General features: G+C 41.5%; 2 protein-coding genes across 8 annotated transcripts in view; one reads left to right on the forward strand and one right to left on the reverse strand.

Annotated features, from left to right (window-relative positions):
• Window positions 1-225: 225 nt before the first annotated feature.
• On the forward strand, window positions 226-5,217 carry phox2bb (paired like homeobox 2Bb). 2 transcript variants are annotated; one of them, XM_077532254.1, is made up of 3 exons: window positions 226-735; window positions 1,695-1,882; window positions 3,195-5,217. In XM_077532254.1, exons 1-3 carry the CDS (start codon window positions 495-497, stop codon window positions 3,639-3,641), a joined length of 876 nt encoding a protein of 291 aa, XP_077388380.1. In that variant the 5' UTR covers window positions 226-494; the 3' UTR covers window positions 3,642-5,217. The 2 variants fall into 2 exon arrangements, with proteins under 2 accessions (XP_077388380.1, XP_077388381.1); XM_077532255.1 differs by lacking the exon at window positions 226-735 and adding an exon at window positions 1,151-1,269.
• An 860-nt stretch (window positions 5,218-6,077) lies between these two features.
• LOC144025481 (LIM and calponin homology domains-containing protein 1-like) overlaps window positions 6,078-17,375 on the reverse strand; it is a 49,094-nt gene continuing 37,796 nt past the window's right edge. For 2 of the 6 annotated variants that reach the window (XM_077531523.1, XM_077531525.1), the window contains 15 exons: window positions 15,877-16,131; window positions 15,538-15,646; window positions 15,019-15,080; window positions 14,866-14,944; window positions 14,715-14,783; window positions 14,601-14,632; window positions 14,114-14,227; window positions 12,686-12,778; window positions 12,187-12,324; window positions 11,937-12,031; window positions 10,447-10,572; window positions 9,723-9,800; window positions 9,025-9,133; window positions 8,828-8,930; window positions 6,078-7,743 (listed from right to left, as the gene is read on the reverse strand). In XM_077531523.1, the coding sequence (XP_077387649.1) occupies window positions 7,718-7,743; window positions 8,828-8,930; window positions 9,025-9,133; window positions 9,723-9,800; window positions 10,447-10,572; window positions 11,937-12,031; window positions 12,187-12,324; window positions 12,686-12,778; window positions 14,114-14,227; window positions 14,601-14,632; window positions 14,715-14,783; window positions 14,866-14,944; window positions 15,019-15,080; window positions 15,538-15,646; window positions 15,877-16,131 (1,488 nt within the window). In that variant the 3' untranslated portion in view covers window positions 6,078-7,717. The remainder of the gene's footprint in view (window positions 7,744-8,827; window positions 8,931-9,024; window positions 9,134-9,722; window positions 9,801-10,446; window positions 10,573-11,936; window positions 12,032-12,186; window positions 12,325-12,685; window positions 12,779-14,113; window positions 14,228-14,600; window positions 14,633-14,714; window positions 14,784-14,865; window positions 14,945-15,018; window positions 15,081-15,537; window positions 15,647-15,876; window positions 16,132-17,375) is intronic. The other 4 variants (XM_077531524.1, XM_077531526.1, XM_077531527.1 and 1 more) reach the window with 4 other exon arrangements.

The following is a 17,375-nucleotide window of genomic DNA, read 5'->3' on the forward strand; positions in this document are numbered from 1 at the left end:
GGATGCTCTCCTTCGCTGCTTCGACTGCGGCGCTATTAAATTCTAATTAGAGATACGAAGGGGGGGGGGGGGTAGCGAGGGAGGGGTGGCGGTGGCGGTGGTGTGGGGTGGGGGGGGATCAATGATGCTGCAGCCCGGCCGGACGACGGGCCCAATGGACTGATGACTTATTGTCATGTAAAGCAGGGAGGCGGCAGTGGCAGGTTGGAGGAGGACGAAGGAGGAAGGAGGCAGTGCGGCTTTTTTGTCCGCGCGACTTTCTGATGAGCTCGATATGCTCTGGAGACCTCCGGCAAGGCGGCTCTTAGGGGGCTTTTCACAAAACGCGCCTGGGCTGCTATAAAGGAGGCCACTTCTGGAGCGGCCGCCGAGCAGTCAACATCGAAAAAAAAAAAAAGCAAAACAAAAACAACAACAAGTCACACGTCCTCCTCCTCATCTCCCGCCACCATAAACCGACTTCGGGATTCTTCATCTTTTGGGTCCCTTCCCAAATGTATAAAATGGAGTATTCTTACCTCAACTCGTCCGCCTACGAGTCGTGCATGGCCGGCATGGACACGTCGAGCCTGGCGTCGGCCTACGCGGACTTCAGCTCGTGCAGCCAAGCCAGCGGCTTCCAGTACAACCCCATCCGGACCACCTTCGGAGCCGGCGGCGGCTGCCCGTCGCTGGCGCCCGGATCCTGCAGCCTGGGCACGCTCAGGGACCACCAGAGCAGCCCCTACGCGGCAGGTAAGGCGCCTTTTCCACTTTTGCCTACACAAATGAAGGCATTTGTGGCGGCGGCACGGCTGCGTGCGTGCGTGCGCGCCTGCATGCGCCTAATTCGGTTAGGCGCGTGTCACAGCCGAAAGCCTCCAACAGAATTAGCCTACAAGCCGCCGTAATGTGTTTACTTTGCGATGAGACGAATAATTAGATAAGCAAAGAGCAAAACTCATTATTGGCGCCCAAATTGGGAGTTACAGTACGCGCGTAAGGCGACGACTTGTGACAACTTGAGACGACTTGCGCACGCTTTTGCGGCCTCATTTTGGGACAGGGTTCGAGTACTTTTTACGATTAAAAGATCACGTGCGATTATACGCACGGCAACAAGACTCATTTTAGACCACATTAACATTAACATAAAAAAAACTGACAGACACGATTACGCACGTTTTTACGCATTTTTAAACGAATTTGGAACAGAATAAAAGTACATTCAGGATGAAAACTGACCTTGATGACGGGACAGGCTTTAACAAAATCCAAATTGTCTTGCAGGTACTCTGCAATTTAACAACACTTGAGACGATTACGCATGATTTTTACGCACGTTACGCAAATGGTCTAATCTCGGAGGGATACATTTACGACTAAAAACTTACATTGATGACCAGCGAATACAGATTGGAACAGAATCCAAGTTGTGCAGCACAATTACAACACCATTTGGGACTACGCAAACCAAATGAAAACGCATTTGCGATTCAAAGATAACTGACAATCACATATTTATGAATTTACGCACGTTTTTTTTACGTACATTTGTAACAAAATTAAACTTTCGACACAAAACTGAACATAATCCTCTACCCCAATTGTGCTGCCATTAAATACCGATGAGATTATTACTCAACGATAAACAAGTGGTTGCCCATTTAGCGGAAAGAATTGTGTTTGATGACGTCATTCGTACGCCCATGCAGTGCCCTACAAGCTGTTCACGGACCACGGCGGGTTGAACGAGAAGCGCAAGCAGAGGCGCATCCGGACCACCTTCACCAGCGCGCAACTGAAGGAGCTGGAGAGGGTCTTCGCAGAGACCCACTACCCGGACATCTACACGCGCGAGGAGCTGGCGCTCAAGATCGACCTGACCGAAGCCAGAGTGCAGGTATAGACGTCACAAAAAAAAAAAAAAAATGTCAAAAGTAGCGATTTGAGATATATGATTCAATACGTTTACGCATATGATTATTGGTGGGAGAGAGATGGTGAGATTAGTACGTAATCTGAGATTATACGCGCAACAATAAGACACATTTCGACACGAACTCATAAATCACCATTAAAAGCTTATGTTTGTTCATTTCCCCAAATTTTTAAGATCAGACTTGAGTTTGGTTTAATAATGCACATGCTGATATAATATCGCCACAAATGAAAAATGTTTTTTCTTTCCGCTAAAGTCACAAAATGGAATGTTGTCATGGGGTGATGTAATGTGCAAATTGGTTGTTTACTTGCCTGCCCCATGCAGGCGATTTTTTAAGTCGTAAAACATACAGAGAAGATTGTCATTTGATATGTTATTTAAAAATTGTTTAACAAATATAAACAGCCATTTAAAATGTTATAAAAATGAATAGAGTCCAAATCCAATAAAAAGCATGCTTACAGGTGCATTCCATTAAATTAGAATATCGTGGATAATGATCGTCAATATTATTATTATTATTATTATTATTATTATTATTTTTACTTTATATCTAAAAACAAGAACAAAAAGGCTTATTGCCAATTTTGTTTTTCAGAAATTATGGACGTCAAACACTATTATTACTATAAATATTAAAATGGATTTACATTAGATAGCCTGGTGATACTTAACTGCAGAATATTATTAGTTTTGGGGAGATTATTTCGAACATATATAAAATAAGAGGGGTGGGTCGTTAAGTATAGGCTACACTTGTTCATTTCGTTTTCAACAAATGCATTTTCAATATTGTTATTGTAACAATTTAAACAGATGTACACACTAAAACTATTATTAATAATTAAATTACAAAAACAATTAAAAGAAACAATTAAGGTCACATGTCTGCAGAGCAGGAATGTTGGCACTAAGGTGTCCATTGGAGAGAAGGCCTTAAAAATGTTATATATTAATTTCACATTACAAATGAATTAAATTTCACACAAATTCTGACATGATTATATATTTTTTCTTTTTACGAGCGCAGGTTTTCACACAAATGCTATCGATATTTTTCAGTGACAATCGAAACAAATTAGCCTATTTAAAAAAAATTCTGGATAAATTCAGTTGTTTACTTTAACTGCATGGTGGGTTAATAGCGGCCAATTAACAAACGGAAAAAAAAACAAACAAAAAAAACATTCAGGCAATCAGTTATTTTTTTTTGCCAAAAACTGGTCCTGGTACTGTAATCGACTAATGACGGATTTGTCCTCTTATGAAGGTTTGGTTCCAGAACCGACGTGCCAAGTTCCGCAAGCAGGAGCGCGCCGCCTCAGCAGCAGCGGCCGCCGCCAAGTCCAATTCGGGCAAGAAGTCGGACCCGCGGGACGACGACAGCAAAGACGCCAAATCCACCGACCCGGACAGCACGGGGGGCCCCAACCCGCTGCCCACCTCCAACTGCGGCGGGCCCAGCCCCACCGGCGTGCAGGTGAACGGCGGCGGTGGCGGCGGCAACGGCGGACAGTCGGAGGCCGGCAAGGGCGCCGTGTCGTCCGGCATGGGGGTGGGCGTGGGGGTGACGGCGTCGAGCCAAGGCTGGGCCTCCGCCCCGGGGACCATCACCTCCATCCCGGACTCGCTGGGCGGCCCGTTCGCCAGCGTGCTGTCGTCCTTGCAGAGACAGAACGGAGCCAAGGCCGCCTTAGTAAAAAGCGGCATGTTCTAATTGACCTGCACACAGCAGAGATGACACTCATGGTGGCGGACATTTGACAGTCAAACCTGCTTTTGTTTTGTCTCCCTCTTGTGTGGCCAAAAAAAAAAATAAGAAAGAAAGAAAATAAGACATTTTTATGGCACAGTCGGCAGTTTTCAGCAACGGAAAAAACAACTATGTGTCAAAAATAACTTTCACCATGTTGTTTGAGTGTTGGCGAGCTAGTATCATTGCATTACTTGACAGATTACAGTGTTTACCCATAAATGTGTGTCTGATTATGTGGCACACAGCATAGTTTCATCAATGTTTCGGCAATGGCAATTATTGAGGGATTCGACTATAGCTATGCGGCAAAGCACATCTTGTTTTATCAAAACCCATTTGGACTAGAGTTTTTATTTGTCTGGTATTTGAACAACGGCATAGTTGATCAAGAGCTTGAATTTTAGCTGGGGTTGGTTTGTGAAAGCTGTGGACTGCCGCATAGCCTGAGCATTTATTTTGAATTTATTTATTTATTTTAGAGCAACATCTGGGCTAGTTTTGATATTAGTTGATTTTTGGGGATTCAATAAACTATGCAGCCAATCCTGTAGGTCGCTTTTTATCTTGGGTTGATTTTTGAGGAATTGAGTCAACTATGTGGTCAACCACATAGTGTAAAATGCATTATTCTCTGTAACAGGAGGGCCTGGTTAAGATTTTTGCTGGATTAAACCGACTATGCAGGCAACTAGTTTCGATTTGAATGCATCTTTGAGATTATACTATAGCTGCATAGTCATTCCCCATTTTGGATAACCCAAGTTTGTTTAAAGCTGGATTAACCCAATTACACAAAAAAACTGCATACAGCTTTATCCACAGTTTGCATTCATCTTGGAAAGTTTTGATGGCAGTAGAATTTTTTTTTTTTGAGGGATTGGACCAACTATGTGGTCAACCATATATATTTAACAAAAGCCTGCATTTCGTTGGTCATTTTGATTTTAGCGGATTTCTGATGCTGAAAGCCACATAGCTTTAGTTTGCATTAATTTGGGCGAGGTTTAGACTTTTTTTTTGCTGATGACTACATGGTTTAATCCAGTTTTCAGATTTTAGTTTTTTTGCTCGTTTGTTTCTTTACATTTCCCACTCTAATAAGGAAAAAAAAAGAAGGCACAATTACAGAAACCCCCATCCCCCCCCATCCAATGGACATTAATCTATGTTTCGTGCGTCTTTCTACTACAGTGTGTTTGTGGCTCCAATTGTAAAGTGTTAATATGTATTCTCGTCTCCTAATAGTTGAATCATAGACTCGTACTAGTCTTCATTTTCATTCCCGAAGAATTTATTTTTGGTAAAAAGGGAATGTATGCAAATGTTGTATTTATTTGGATATAATTTGCATGTCGTCTCTTTGTTTTTGTTTTAAATCTCCCACTTTGTTGTGAGCGTTGTTGTCTGGAAGGTTATTTATACGTTCTGTTAGGTACTGGATGCTTATATTTAAGAAGGGAATATTTCTACGTGTGCACATAGTTTTCCAAGGCATTGAGATGGTTGTTGATGATACAAAAAAAAAAAAAAATAATAATTATAAAACAAAAGAGATTGGTCATGTTTTTGTTGTCAGCTTCAGTGAGTAAACAACGCACACGATAACAACAGTGGAAAACGGTAAATTTTCTGTTTCATATGCAAGAAATGCAATATTAACAGGTGGCAATTATTCATGTGAAGTGAATGATTTTCAATAATAAAAAGTTTTACCTTAATTTCAGGTGGAAATTAAAAATGTTGGCAGCAGCTGTTGCATCACAAGAACCTAAAATGGACGCAAATCTGCAAATTCACAAAATAAACATTCCATGTTTTCTTACGATTTCACAGCTAATTGACATGTCCAACGTTCTGATATTTTATGAATGTCTCAATTTAAATGAGAACGAAAAAAAAATCCTGATCACGTTTCAACAATATGTAAACAGCATTTCATTTATTTTTTCTATAGTTGAGAATTTGGTTCAACTGTACAAGGGAAGGTAGATGGCAAAATATAACTAAATATCAAACTGTCTCACTAAAAAAATATTGTAACACAAAGGTAAAGTATTAACTGGCATAACTAAAACTGTAATAATGTTAAATAAATACTTCCAAAACTATAATACAATAATGTAAATTTTTAAGTGTTTTTTTTTTTTTTTTTTTAGGAATTAGCAACTATATCAAATATAATACAATCTGATGTGGTCTGATACAATAACAATTTAAAAATAACTGCCAAAAAGAATTAAAAAAAATAATAAACTGTCAAAAACTAATCCATACTTACCTGAAAAATGGCATGCGCTACTTTCCATAACATGAAAGTGAATCCTCCCTTTTAACATATGTAGATCTGTTTGCAATATTTCGACTCATCCACCAAATGATGAGAAACAGCTCCAATGCTGACTTTGGATGATTTTTATTTATAAACGTCGAGTCATTGCATTGACACAGCGAATGAAAGGATACATGGAAATGTGTTGATAGTGTTCAGGTGACTGTTACAATAAATACACAAGAAAACCTCCTCGCTAAAAGAAGAAGAGAAGCGGAGGAATACTGAGAAAGGAAAATTCTCAACGACAGCGGAAAGCACAGCAGCTATTGCTTTATTTTTTACACTTTTTTTTGGTTTTAGGCTTAAACGTGCATTTTTTTTTATTTTACATCCGCAGCACACTGCCCAGCTCTCAAAATGCAAACGAAGCAGAAAAAAAAGTTTGCATACGTTTCAATTGACCTTTCGCTCAGACCTGCTTAGTTACTAAGACAAAAAAAAAAAAAAAAAGCTTTACAGACAGCGCTTGACTGTCTGCGATGGTGGACGACCGCATAGCTTTATCCACATTTTGCATTTTCTGGGCTAGTTTGGATTTTTGCACAATTCACCTGAATACGCGGTCAACCGCATATTTTACCGAGCACTTACATTTCATTTTCATTCGGGCTAGTCTGGTCTACAAACGACTATGCGGTCAGCCTCATAGCTTCATCCACTTTTATAGTTTGAGTTTTGGATTTCTACGGTTGAGCTATGCGACCAAATGCATAGCATAATCAAAGGTTTGCATTCATCTGGGCTGGTTTTAATTTAACTAAAAATTTTCAGGGATACAACTAGCTATGCAGATGACTGCATAGCTTTTAATAGAGCCTAAAAAAAGGAGATAAAAAAAAAAATCAGTCTTTGAGTTACTCACATAAAAGAACAAACATGCAAAATTTGCACCAGGAACGTGTCGGCCGTCCGTGCTGCACTGTGATTGACCGCTCTATACGTTTCCGGGAGGCGTGGTTTATGCGAAAGGTCAATTGTCCGGTCCTGCATATAATTTCACAAAATGGACGACAAGTGCATTCAATCACTGCAAAAATCACTGAGGCGGCAAAGTGGACGACGACAACAATGAAGGAGTTTGGAGGGCGATGAGATGACAGTTTGGCCACTTTTCTCCTTCCCACACACAAAAATAATCATAATAATAATAATAAAAAAATGTTTCTTTGCTGCGTCGTCATCCTTTTGTTCCTAAGGCACGTTAAAGTAGCGAGTCCAGTTATTGCCCTCGTGAATTACATTCAAAGCGTGTGTGTCAGTGGAAGCCTTGTGGATTATTTGGATTATACGAAAATTTGTTTTTAACGTCATTACAATTCAGTGATGATCCAAAACCAATATTTGCCTTGGTGGAGGTCCAGTATTGCACATAGCGAAGGTTTAATTTGCATATCTCATTTTGTATGGTTTCGGCAGTGACATAAAATGGACGCCGTTTGGTGAAAAACAGAAAAAAAAGAAGACGCTTGAATCAGATGAAAAGCAATTAAAGTACATGTGAATGAACTTCATTTGCTTGATGCGGAACTGAATGATGATTCAAATAGATTGTGCTTCATTCAATTGCAAATATGAGTGAGTGATTATTAATGACTGCTGCATATTGTATATGGATGAAAAATCTTGACTTGGCCCACATGATGAATGACGGTTGCACGGGAGGGCGGGGCTTGGCAGGTGATCGGGTTCAACTTGACCGCAGGCGTCACAAGTTGGTCGGCTGTCCGGCCGCTTGAGGAGAAACGAGAGAGACGTAAATCGCTCAGCAAGCAGCAACAGACCGCAGGTGAACATGACAACATGGAAGGAAAATGAGCAGGACAGACGCTTGCCGTTCTCAAAATGTGGAGTGTGATGTGGGCTCCCTCTTGTGGTAAGCAGGAAAAAATACTGAACTAAATGTTCAAATTATGCATAATGTTATACTGCTGAACTTTCTTTTCTTTCTTTCTTTTTTTTTTTTAATCCAATACAATACTCTTATTGAAAATTACACTTTAGTTGTATTAAACTTTTAAATACAATACATCTCCATAAAATTTGTATTTTTATAAAAATGTTTATTTATCAGTGTTTATTTCCTATTTTGGTATGTAAATTTGAAGTTGATTTTAATAGCATTATTATGGTGGTATTTGGAGAGCTCTTTTTTTTTTTTTTTTTTTTTTTAAGGTGTTAATTGGTTCAAAAAGAGCAAAAGGCCTATAGAAGCCGACTAACTAGGCCTCAATTTACTAGCATACGTTAGCATTTTCGTGTAGTTATTCAATTGATTGCACAAGCTATATCCATAACCTGCATTTATCTGCAGTAGTATTTACTATTGTTATTATTTTAGGAATTCTATTAACTATGCAGATGGCCACATAGCTTTTTTATCAACAACATGCATGTATTTGGATTATTTTAGATTTAAGGCAATTTTTGCGAACAGCTTTCCAAGCACTGTTACACGCATACAAAATCAGTATGTGATGCCAATAAAGCTGTGACAGAGTTTCGAAGGTAATTGCACACAAAAAAAAAAAGTCATGAACAGAGTACTTGAAAAAAAAAACATTTTGCCATGTGATTCATTTATTTTCATCATCACAGGGTGCAAGTATACTTCCTTCCCTAACATTTTAACGCTTTGAAGCCTAAAGCACAATTTATTATTATACTACATTTTGATCAGAATCCTTACTGAACTCCAAATCACACCTTACGAGTGTTGTTTCATCACAAGGCGATAGGATGAGTATGCTGGATGTCAATGTGTCGAAAACGGTCACGTGTGATGTGGGGTAGCGATGTCGGGTGGGGGTCAACTCACAGCGGGAGCGAATGTAGCACTGGTGGCAGTTGAGGAGGCCGCTCCGGATCCGCACGTCGGTGCCCGTGGACGTGTCTCCTAATTGGCCCTTGCAAACGCCGCACTGACCACAACAATGACAGTGAACCCCCCAAAAAAAAGTTTTACCCCTCCCCCATAATGCTATCCCTGGGTGAAATGGCTTCTTCTTCACTCACCTTAAAGCAGTCGATGTGGAAGTAGAGGCTGAGGGTCTCGATGATCATGGCGGCCCCCTTGCCGAGCGGATGCCCGCAGCTGGAGCACAGCTTCTTGCCGCTCACAGACCTGCACCGCGATAACGTTGGTGACGGTGAGCCACATGCCGCTTCACAAAGTCGAACGACAAAAAGGCAGCTGTACAGTTTCCGTGAGGAGGACGAAAGCATCGGGACACTCTTCAGTGAACATGGATGATCAAGCGTCCCAATACTTTTGTCCCTTTAACTCATTCAATCCCAAAAACGTGTAAAAACGTTTTTAAATATTTTGTCCTTACCCCCAAAAATGTGTTTAGACTTCAGCAGAGTATAAGAGATCAGCCATGGCCATGTTGCAACAAGCTCTTTTTGTCAGTGTTTTCACCAGGAATGTAAATATTGACGAAACTTGCCGATATCCTAATGCTAATTGCTGCCAAACGGAAACACAAACAAATATAATTTTTTTTTTTTTCCTGATGAAAGAAGAGACTTTAATCTTTCTTTTGGTAGGTTCCATGTTTTTATAGAAATGAAACACAATATTCTATGGGCCTTGCAAAAGTCAAAATCCAGTACAAAAAAAAAATGGCTGGGAGTGAATGAGTTAAGAAGCTAATTGTGAGCATGACACAGAGACATGGACGCAAGGCACAAAATGGTGGCGATGAGGATACCTGTTGGGTGGTGCGTCGATGGAAGGCGAAGAGGGCTTGGGGGGGCTGCGGCCCGTGTTAATAATGGTGGGCGTGCTCCTGGAAAACGGACAGATTGTTGTGGGATTCAGCTGACCATGTGGAGCCCGCATTTATCTGGGTGACTTTGGATTTTGGAGGGATTGGAACAACCATGCAGACGACTGCATGTCTTTATCAGCAGGCTGCTTGGAAAATCAACTGCGACATGATGGCGACGAAACATGAATGAGATGATGCAGCTACAATAAAAGCTTGGCGCCATCTGCTGGCTTCACGAAGCAACTGAAAGCCTGCAGGTCTTCACAATGAAGGACTCAAACGTGGCTATCATTCCACAGCGCAGGCGCACTACTGTTGCCATGGTTACACTTCTCTCTCACCAATATGTCAGACATGCAGTGAAGAGGCGGGACGCTTCTTGAAACGACCACAAGCAAACACATTTACAGACCGTTTACAGTCCAGGGGTGGCAAACTGCAGTCCTCGAGGGCCGGAGTCCTGCAGGTTTTTATAGATTTCCCTACTCGAAGTGCAGCTGATTCCAATTAACAGGCTCGTTACCAGGCTTCTGCAGAGCTTGCTGATGAGCTGATCATGAATCAGCTGTGTTGAAGAAGTGAAATAACCAAAACCTGAAGGACTGCGGCCCTCGAGGACCGGATCTCGCCACCCCTGGTACACGCACACACGTTCATCACCCACCTGCGTTCTCCCGCAGTCCGAGCGGGCTTGTCGGCCTCTTGCCGCTTCTTGGCCGGCGCGGAGGTCTTGGCGGCCATTTCGTGAAGCTTCTGGCCATTCTGCAGGCAGCTGTTCTGACTCTCCGAGCTGAAGGTGGTCAACGTAAAAAGACGTCACAGCTCTAGTTTTAGGGGATGATGTAACGACGTAGCACTAACGTAGCTGACTTTAAGCGAGAGGAGTGGGTTACAGCCTGGACTGGTCAACACGTATAGACAAACAAGTATTCAGACTCACATTCCCACTCATGAACAATCTAGACCAGGATTGTCCTAACTTTTTCATTTGAGGGCCACATACAGAAAATCAGGACAACGCAAGGGCCACATAATGTTATGAAGAGAAATTGTGTTTAGTCCTAAACATTGTACAAATAATTTATTTGTGCTTTTGCATATTTAGAAAAATGCTACAGTATATAAACCAATTTATTTGTAATATGGCAGTAGGGTTATTATAGTTTTGGAATTTTTCATTTTAGTTAGTTTTTAGTTTTCAGGGTAGTTCTGTTAGTTTTTATTAGTTTAGTTCTTTAAAAAAATGCTTAGTTTTAGTTTAGTTTGTTAGTTTCAGTATTAGTTAAAAAAAAAAAGTGTATTACTTGTGTGCAATATTTAAAAAAACACCATGGGAGTAATGTCATCTGAAGGTGCTTTTCTATTGCCTGCTGCTAGATGACGTCACTTCTGTGTGACATACTTTCAAATGTCATTATTCCGGTTTATAGCAAAATAAATCTACTAAAAATCACATTTAAAAGCATCCCCAAAGGCTCATGCATTAAATTTATTACCAAAGACTAAAACAAACGATGTTTGCTATAATTATAATTAGGTTTAGTTAGTTTTGTAAACATAAAATGTAGTTTCCGTTAGTTTTTCTTTTTTAGAAAGCATTTTCGTTTTTTTTATTTTATCTCGGTAACAATATTGTTTTTTGAATTTTAGTTTTAGTTTTTTCATTAGTTTTAGTTAACTAAAATGGCCTTTAATGGCACCTGTTTTTCGATACGCTCCCTTCTTACTTTGACGATCTCCAAACATTTTGTTTTGTTTATTTTATTTGAACTGAGTCAAATGCCTTTTTTAGCATATGTCGCGGGCCACTGAAAAATGGACGGCAGCCGCAATTGGCCTCCGGGCCATGGTTTGGACACCACTGATCTAGACTCTTTAGAAAACATGGAGACCGTGCTGAGTTTCAAACCCAGAACCTGAGAAGCAGATGCACTAACCACTAATACACCATGTTAAATATTGTGTGTAAATATTTCTAGGAGCAGATACGGGGGGGGGTCTTGTGTTTACGATGAAATGCATTTGTATGCAAGTCAAACGTTAACACAGCAGTAAAGTTTTGCTAAAAAAACAAAAAACAAAAAAAAACATTCCTAACAAAAACAGTAAAATTCTGTATTTTTTCTTGCGCGTGTTTTGATACGTGGGACAAACCTCTTTGCCGTTCTGATGCTGTCGTCGGTGGAGCTGATGTCGCTCGTGCTGCTGTTTTCTCGCAGTCTACTCTCCACGTCCGCCGCGCTTTCAATCTGCGTTAGCCAATCGGAAGAAGAGGACTGTTAGCTGGCCGACCAATCATTTAGTTCGTCCTAACATTACAACTTTTTTGTCTTAAAAATTAGGCAAGGCAGACCCAACACGCTTGAGAACGCACAAACGACGAATAAACGAATGAGCTGTTTACCACATTTTTTTCCAGTCGCTCAAGTTTGCGCTCCCAGTCGGCAAGCGAGCGCACGATGGTGTCCTGGCCCTCAGAAGCCGGCGAGACGGACGATTGTGGCGTCAGGGGTGTGACCGTCTCTTCAAGGATTCGACGTTCCTGACGTGAGGGTAACAGTCGGAGCAGTCAACAACATGGCCGCACAGTGAAACCTCCAAGTATGGCCTCAATATAAAATAATGCACCCCACCTGCTATGTAAAAACCTCCACTAAATCATGTGACACTACCTTTTGTTTACAAGTTTACAGGAATATGGGAGCTAGCTAGCCATTGAATGACTTATCAAGTCCACCTGAACGAGATCTAGCTAGAAGCTAACGTAGCAGCCGACAACTTCACTCAGTGCTGTCTCTTGTCTAACATCACAAATAGATGGACAAACATGACACCGAGTGATCCAATTTAATGTTCTTTTTTCACAAATGTTACATTGGTAATACGAAAAAATATGCTCCCACCTCCTCATGGTAGCGCTTCTCCTCCTGGGCAACCTCCCTCTGGGCCTTCTCCCACTCCTCTTTGAGCTTCTCCTGCTCCCGTTTGTACTTCTCCTGTTACCATGGCAACATACCACATGCATGCATACATACATAAAGGCATTTGGGAATCATGTCAGAGGTCTGTAAAAAAATTGAATTATAATATCATCGAATCTTGTCTTGTCAGAGTGAAATGTAAAGGAAAAGAAGAACAGGGGAAGCATGCAATATGCAAACAGGCTTCCTTGGACAGTTCCACTTAAAAATGTCAAATTTCAGATGTTTTGGACACAGCAATACTCATTTGTGAGGCCTTCAATTTGAAAAGTCGAATTTATGACATCTTGAGGCCCCAACGCTCCATTTTGAATGACACTAAGAATTCATTCATGTGAACTGCAGAGAGCTGTTTAAGCTACTTGACTGCTTAAGTGTAGGTGGAAAAAATGAAAAGTGCCTTGTGGTTCTTTGCAATGACATTTTCAGACCTGCATTGGAAGCCTGATGACAGAATCACATAGCAGGACAAACAACTACAGGGATAAAACACAACCAGCATGGTGAGGCAACACACATCCATCCGTCCATCCATCCGTCCGTCCATCCATCCATCCATTCATCATCGGAGGTCAGAAGCCTTTTTCTCACTGAGCTGCAGAGGACAATGAGGGGCATTTATGCGGCAGCATCCCCCCCCCCCCCTTACCATAGCACAGTGTTTCTCAATTCCGGTCCCAATGCAGGTGATTCCAATGACAGCTAATTAGCCAGCTCTGGAGAAGCCTGATAACTATCCTCACCTGCGTTGCAAGTGGGAGACATAGAAAACAGGCTAGCTAGGGGGGCCTGAGGACCGAAATTGAGAAACACTGCGCATAGCACAAGCTTTGACAAAGCTCCTTGTGTTGCGCAAGACCGCCCTCAGGTGGTAGAAACGACACACCAGCGGGTGTTAACATAAAATCAATGTTCAGATCATAAAAATAGCCGCAAGCATTTCAAAGGAGCAATGAAATGCGGTTAATCAGCTTTATAACATATTGCACGTTTAAGGTCATGGTTTAAAAGCAGCAGCTTGCAAGCATAAATGAATGATAAATAAATACACATATAACTTAACCTATTTTTTTTAATTATGCAAATGAATGTTTCATAAAATTATGAAAATAAGAATAAAATGCTGATTAACAAAAACATTTTAAATACTATATGTACAATTATAAATAAAATAATATAGAAATATTATTCAAAACAATTGTTTTTAATAATATGTACAATTTTAAAATAAAATATGTAGAATAACCATAATATTTATTCATTTCTTAAAGAAATTCCCACAATTCACTCTTGGCAGAGCTTGTCTGTTGCCTCATGCGCCATGCTGGACGCGGCGACCTATCCGTGTACCTGCAGCAGGCGCTCCTGCTCTTGCTGCCATCTTTCCTGACGTTTTCGCTCCTCCTCAGGGACCCAGGACCAGTGGTCGGCCCGCCGGGCCTGAGGCGACGCCGGCACTGAAACCTGACGGGAGGCCCCCACCCCACCCCCAGCCCCATCAACAACACATGCACCCACAAAACCCAAAAGCACAGAAGTCGTCGTGCGCACACACCCACATACATACAGAGGAAACAAAATGGAGGGGAGAAGACAGATAGTTGGTCTACCACAACAGCACTAGGCCAATGCTAGCCAATCCACTCCTACTGAAGGACAAAGACAGAAAAAGGACAGAGGTGACCAGAGGTGGGAGGAAGTCACATCTGCAAAGGTCGTGAACTAAACCTTCACGTCTCAAATTACTGATACTCTTGCGCATGAACATTCGAGCTTCTAATAATGTCGAGCGAGATGAGAATCAGCATAAAGAGAAAAAACACACGATTGTACTCACATTGCTGTGAGAATCCTTCTGCCCCTTATCTGCTTAATACACAACATACGCCAATAACCAAATGTTAGTCAAGATTATGGTGTTGAATCTTTTGCAATGAAAAAGTACATTTACCTGCAAAGAACTCCGAGCGTAAATTTGGGTTGCTGCTTGTCAGCGTTGAGCGGGTGCTGTTTTTAAAACCTAAGTGGGAAAAATAAGTGGTTTAACGAGTCACATGGACAAAACTTGGTGACAGAAGCTTGTTTAGTGTGTTTCAAGTCACTTTCTGTTGCTGTAATTGATAGTTGATGTCCAGAACAGGGAACCTTCTGGTTTGTCTCCAGGTGACTGTCGATGCTCGTCTTCAGATTTTTACAGGATCATTAATAGGATCGCTGGATGACATGTTGAATTAGGAAGTATTTTAATGGCTTACCGATGAAGATTCAGAGTGCGAGCCAAGCCTTGATTGACACGAGACAGTCTCTTGTTTGGCTTCTGCAAAGAATACAGTAGTGCTTAATGCTATCATCTGGTCCACTAATTAAAAAAAAAAAAAAAGTGTAATGGGGGCTTTGTTACGAGTTACTTTTTGTTTTTGTTTTAATAGTTGTGAGGGACTTAATAGTCACAACATTTGCAAATATGACAAGACTGAGTAGTTGTCCCATTCCTGCAAGACACTAGCTCCACCACGGTTGTCATGGTAACAAAAGCAGTCCTGGGCATTTGCACAAGATCACAAGATGGAACTACCCCACCCAAACTATGATTTTGATAAATGTAATGTAAATAAAGTTAATCGTGCTGCATTTTATCCTTCCAGGCGATTTTGACAGAAGAATGTCAGAAGTTTTACTAACACGGAACTGTTAGAAATGTTGAAAAACAGTCTGCAATATGGCAGATCAACAACCAACCAGATGGGGGCAGTAGAGCAACATGTGACTCAGACCTGCAGATGTTTGGCGGTGCGATGTTGATTCACACTTTTTCTCAAAGGCAGCAGCTGCTGACTGCCTTCCACTTGTCCTCTTGAAGGTCTCCTCAGGCTTCTGTAATTCCTTAAAAAAAAATATATCCTATATATTTTCATATATATTATTTCACATTACATATCTTACAGCCAATCGATAAATCATTTGAATTAGCCGTGTAATAATGGTGGAGGGTACTATATTCTATCTAAATTTACACCTCATGTTAGTATTTGACAGGCATGATAATTAAATTTGAAAATGTCTGGCAGTGAACGGGTTAATAATAAAGATAACAAAATAAGCCACAGTTTTACCACTGGCAATGAAGTCGGCCTGCTGGGTGGCGTTGAACTCGGAGCGACTTCCTTGTCCACGACGTCAGTCGAAACTGTCTCAGCCTTGCTCAACGCCGGATTTCCTTCTACTGCAGAGGCATCGGGATTGAGGCCTTTCGTTTTGATTGGTGAGGACGGTAGGAAAACGGGAGCGGGATCCCTCCCTTGGCTCTCGGGCGCGCCGGGACCGTCGTCGGCTCCTGCGCTGCCGTTGACTGGCAGCAAAGCTTTGGCCTGGAACAGATGGATGCTGTGTTGAGATACGTCTGTGCTAAGCTGATATGTGGCAATGCGTAGCCTATAAAACACAGCATAAAATGAAAGGTGATCAATCCTGACAAAACACAAATACACGCATAGCTGTGCCAATTTCTCACAAGAGTAGCATTAAACAGTGGCCCTTAATGATGCCTTGGTGGAGGTAATGAGAAGTACAACTGAAACGAATCTGGTACTAAAAAATCCACTTGTGCTGGGCCAGCGCACTATTAGCTTATGCATGCAGACTTTAGCAACAAGCGGGCCTCCGAGACAAAGAGACACTCATAATATATGTGCGAGGAGGCTCCTTGTGGACTTCTCAGTATGCACCCCGCCGCCTCTCGTTCCGCGCCCTCTATATACATCCACCTTCTCATCCGTCTCCAAGCAGCTTGTGTGGGCCGTCTTTGTCCACCGGGGAGCCCACTCCACATTGAGAGGGCCCTTCTGCGGCAACTTCTTAAGTCAATAGGGAACACAAGGCTCCATTCAAAGTGGGACTGGGACGCCCAACAAGACATTCCAGAGAAGCACTTGGCTACATTTAGCCCATGTACCGACCATCATTGCCCAACCTTTTTACGAGGGTTGTAACGATATCCAAAGATCACAATACGATATTATCACGACATGAAGTCCACGATACGATAATGATCACAATATTGTGGGGAGGTTGGAGATACAAAAAAGGTTACAATTTCACAATTTCATAAAAAAAGAAAAAAGAGCTCATACTAAAAACAAAAACAAATACAAAAAAAAGCAATATTGTGCTTTCGTACATTACAGCAATGCATATTCACATATGATTCGGTTCACAAGTATATTACGTTCCCGTTCATCTGACCAATAGGGTGGATTTTGAACAGAGAAGGGCCAAAACATGCCTTATGAAAAGTAAACAGCACTAAAAAACTAGCCACCAGGGGGTGCGAGAACTGCACAAATGGAAATCAACCAGACATTTTTAAAAAGATGTGCTGCTTTTAATATCGCAGCATGACGACGATATATTGTGGCAGTTTTATACTGCATTCAAGGGTGGTCGGAACTCGGGAGTTTTCTGAGTTCAAACCAGGAAGTGTGTACGGGAACACCCCCTTGAACTCGGAAATTCCACTTGCGAAGTCGGAAGAAAAAAAGGACCCCGACTTCACCGACGGACTACAAGTGACGTCACTCTACAATGGCGATGTCCTTTGGAAACACAATTTACT

The sequence above is a fragment of the Festucalex cinctus genome, chromosome 9 (genome assembly GCF_051991245.1).
Source record: "Festucalex cinctus isolate MCC-2025b chromosome 9, RoL_Fcin_1.0, whole genome shotgun sequence".
Taxonomy (NCBI): domain Eukaryota; kingdom Metazoa; phylum Chordata; class Actinopteri; order Syngnathiformes; family Syngnathidae; genus Festucalex; species Festucalex cinctus.

Excerpts from the sequence above, each read along its gene's own strand:
- phox2bb (XM_077532254.1), top strand. The coding sequence starts at position 495 with ATGTATAAAATGGAGTATTCTTACCTCAACTCGTCCGCCTACGAGTCG. Across the intron at positions 736-1,694 it reads GAGCAGCCCCTACGCGGCAG|TGCCCTACAAGCTGTTCACG; the intron begins GTAAGGCGCCTT and ends ACGCCCATGCAG. Across the intron at positions 1,883-3,194 it reads TGACCGAAGCCAGAGTGCAG|GTTTGGTTCCAGAACCGACG; the intron begins GTATAGACGTCA and ends CCTCTTATGAAG.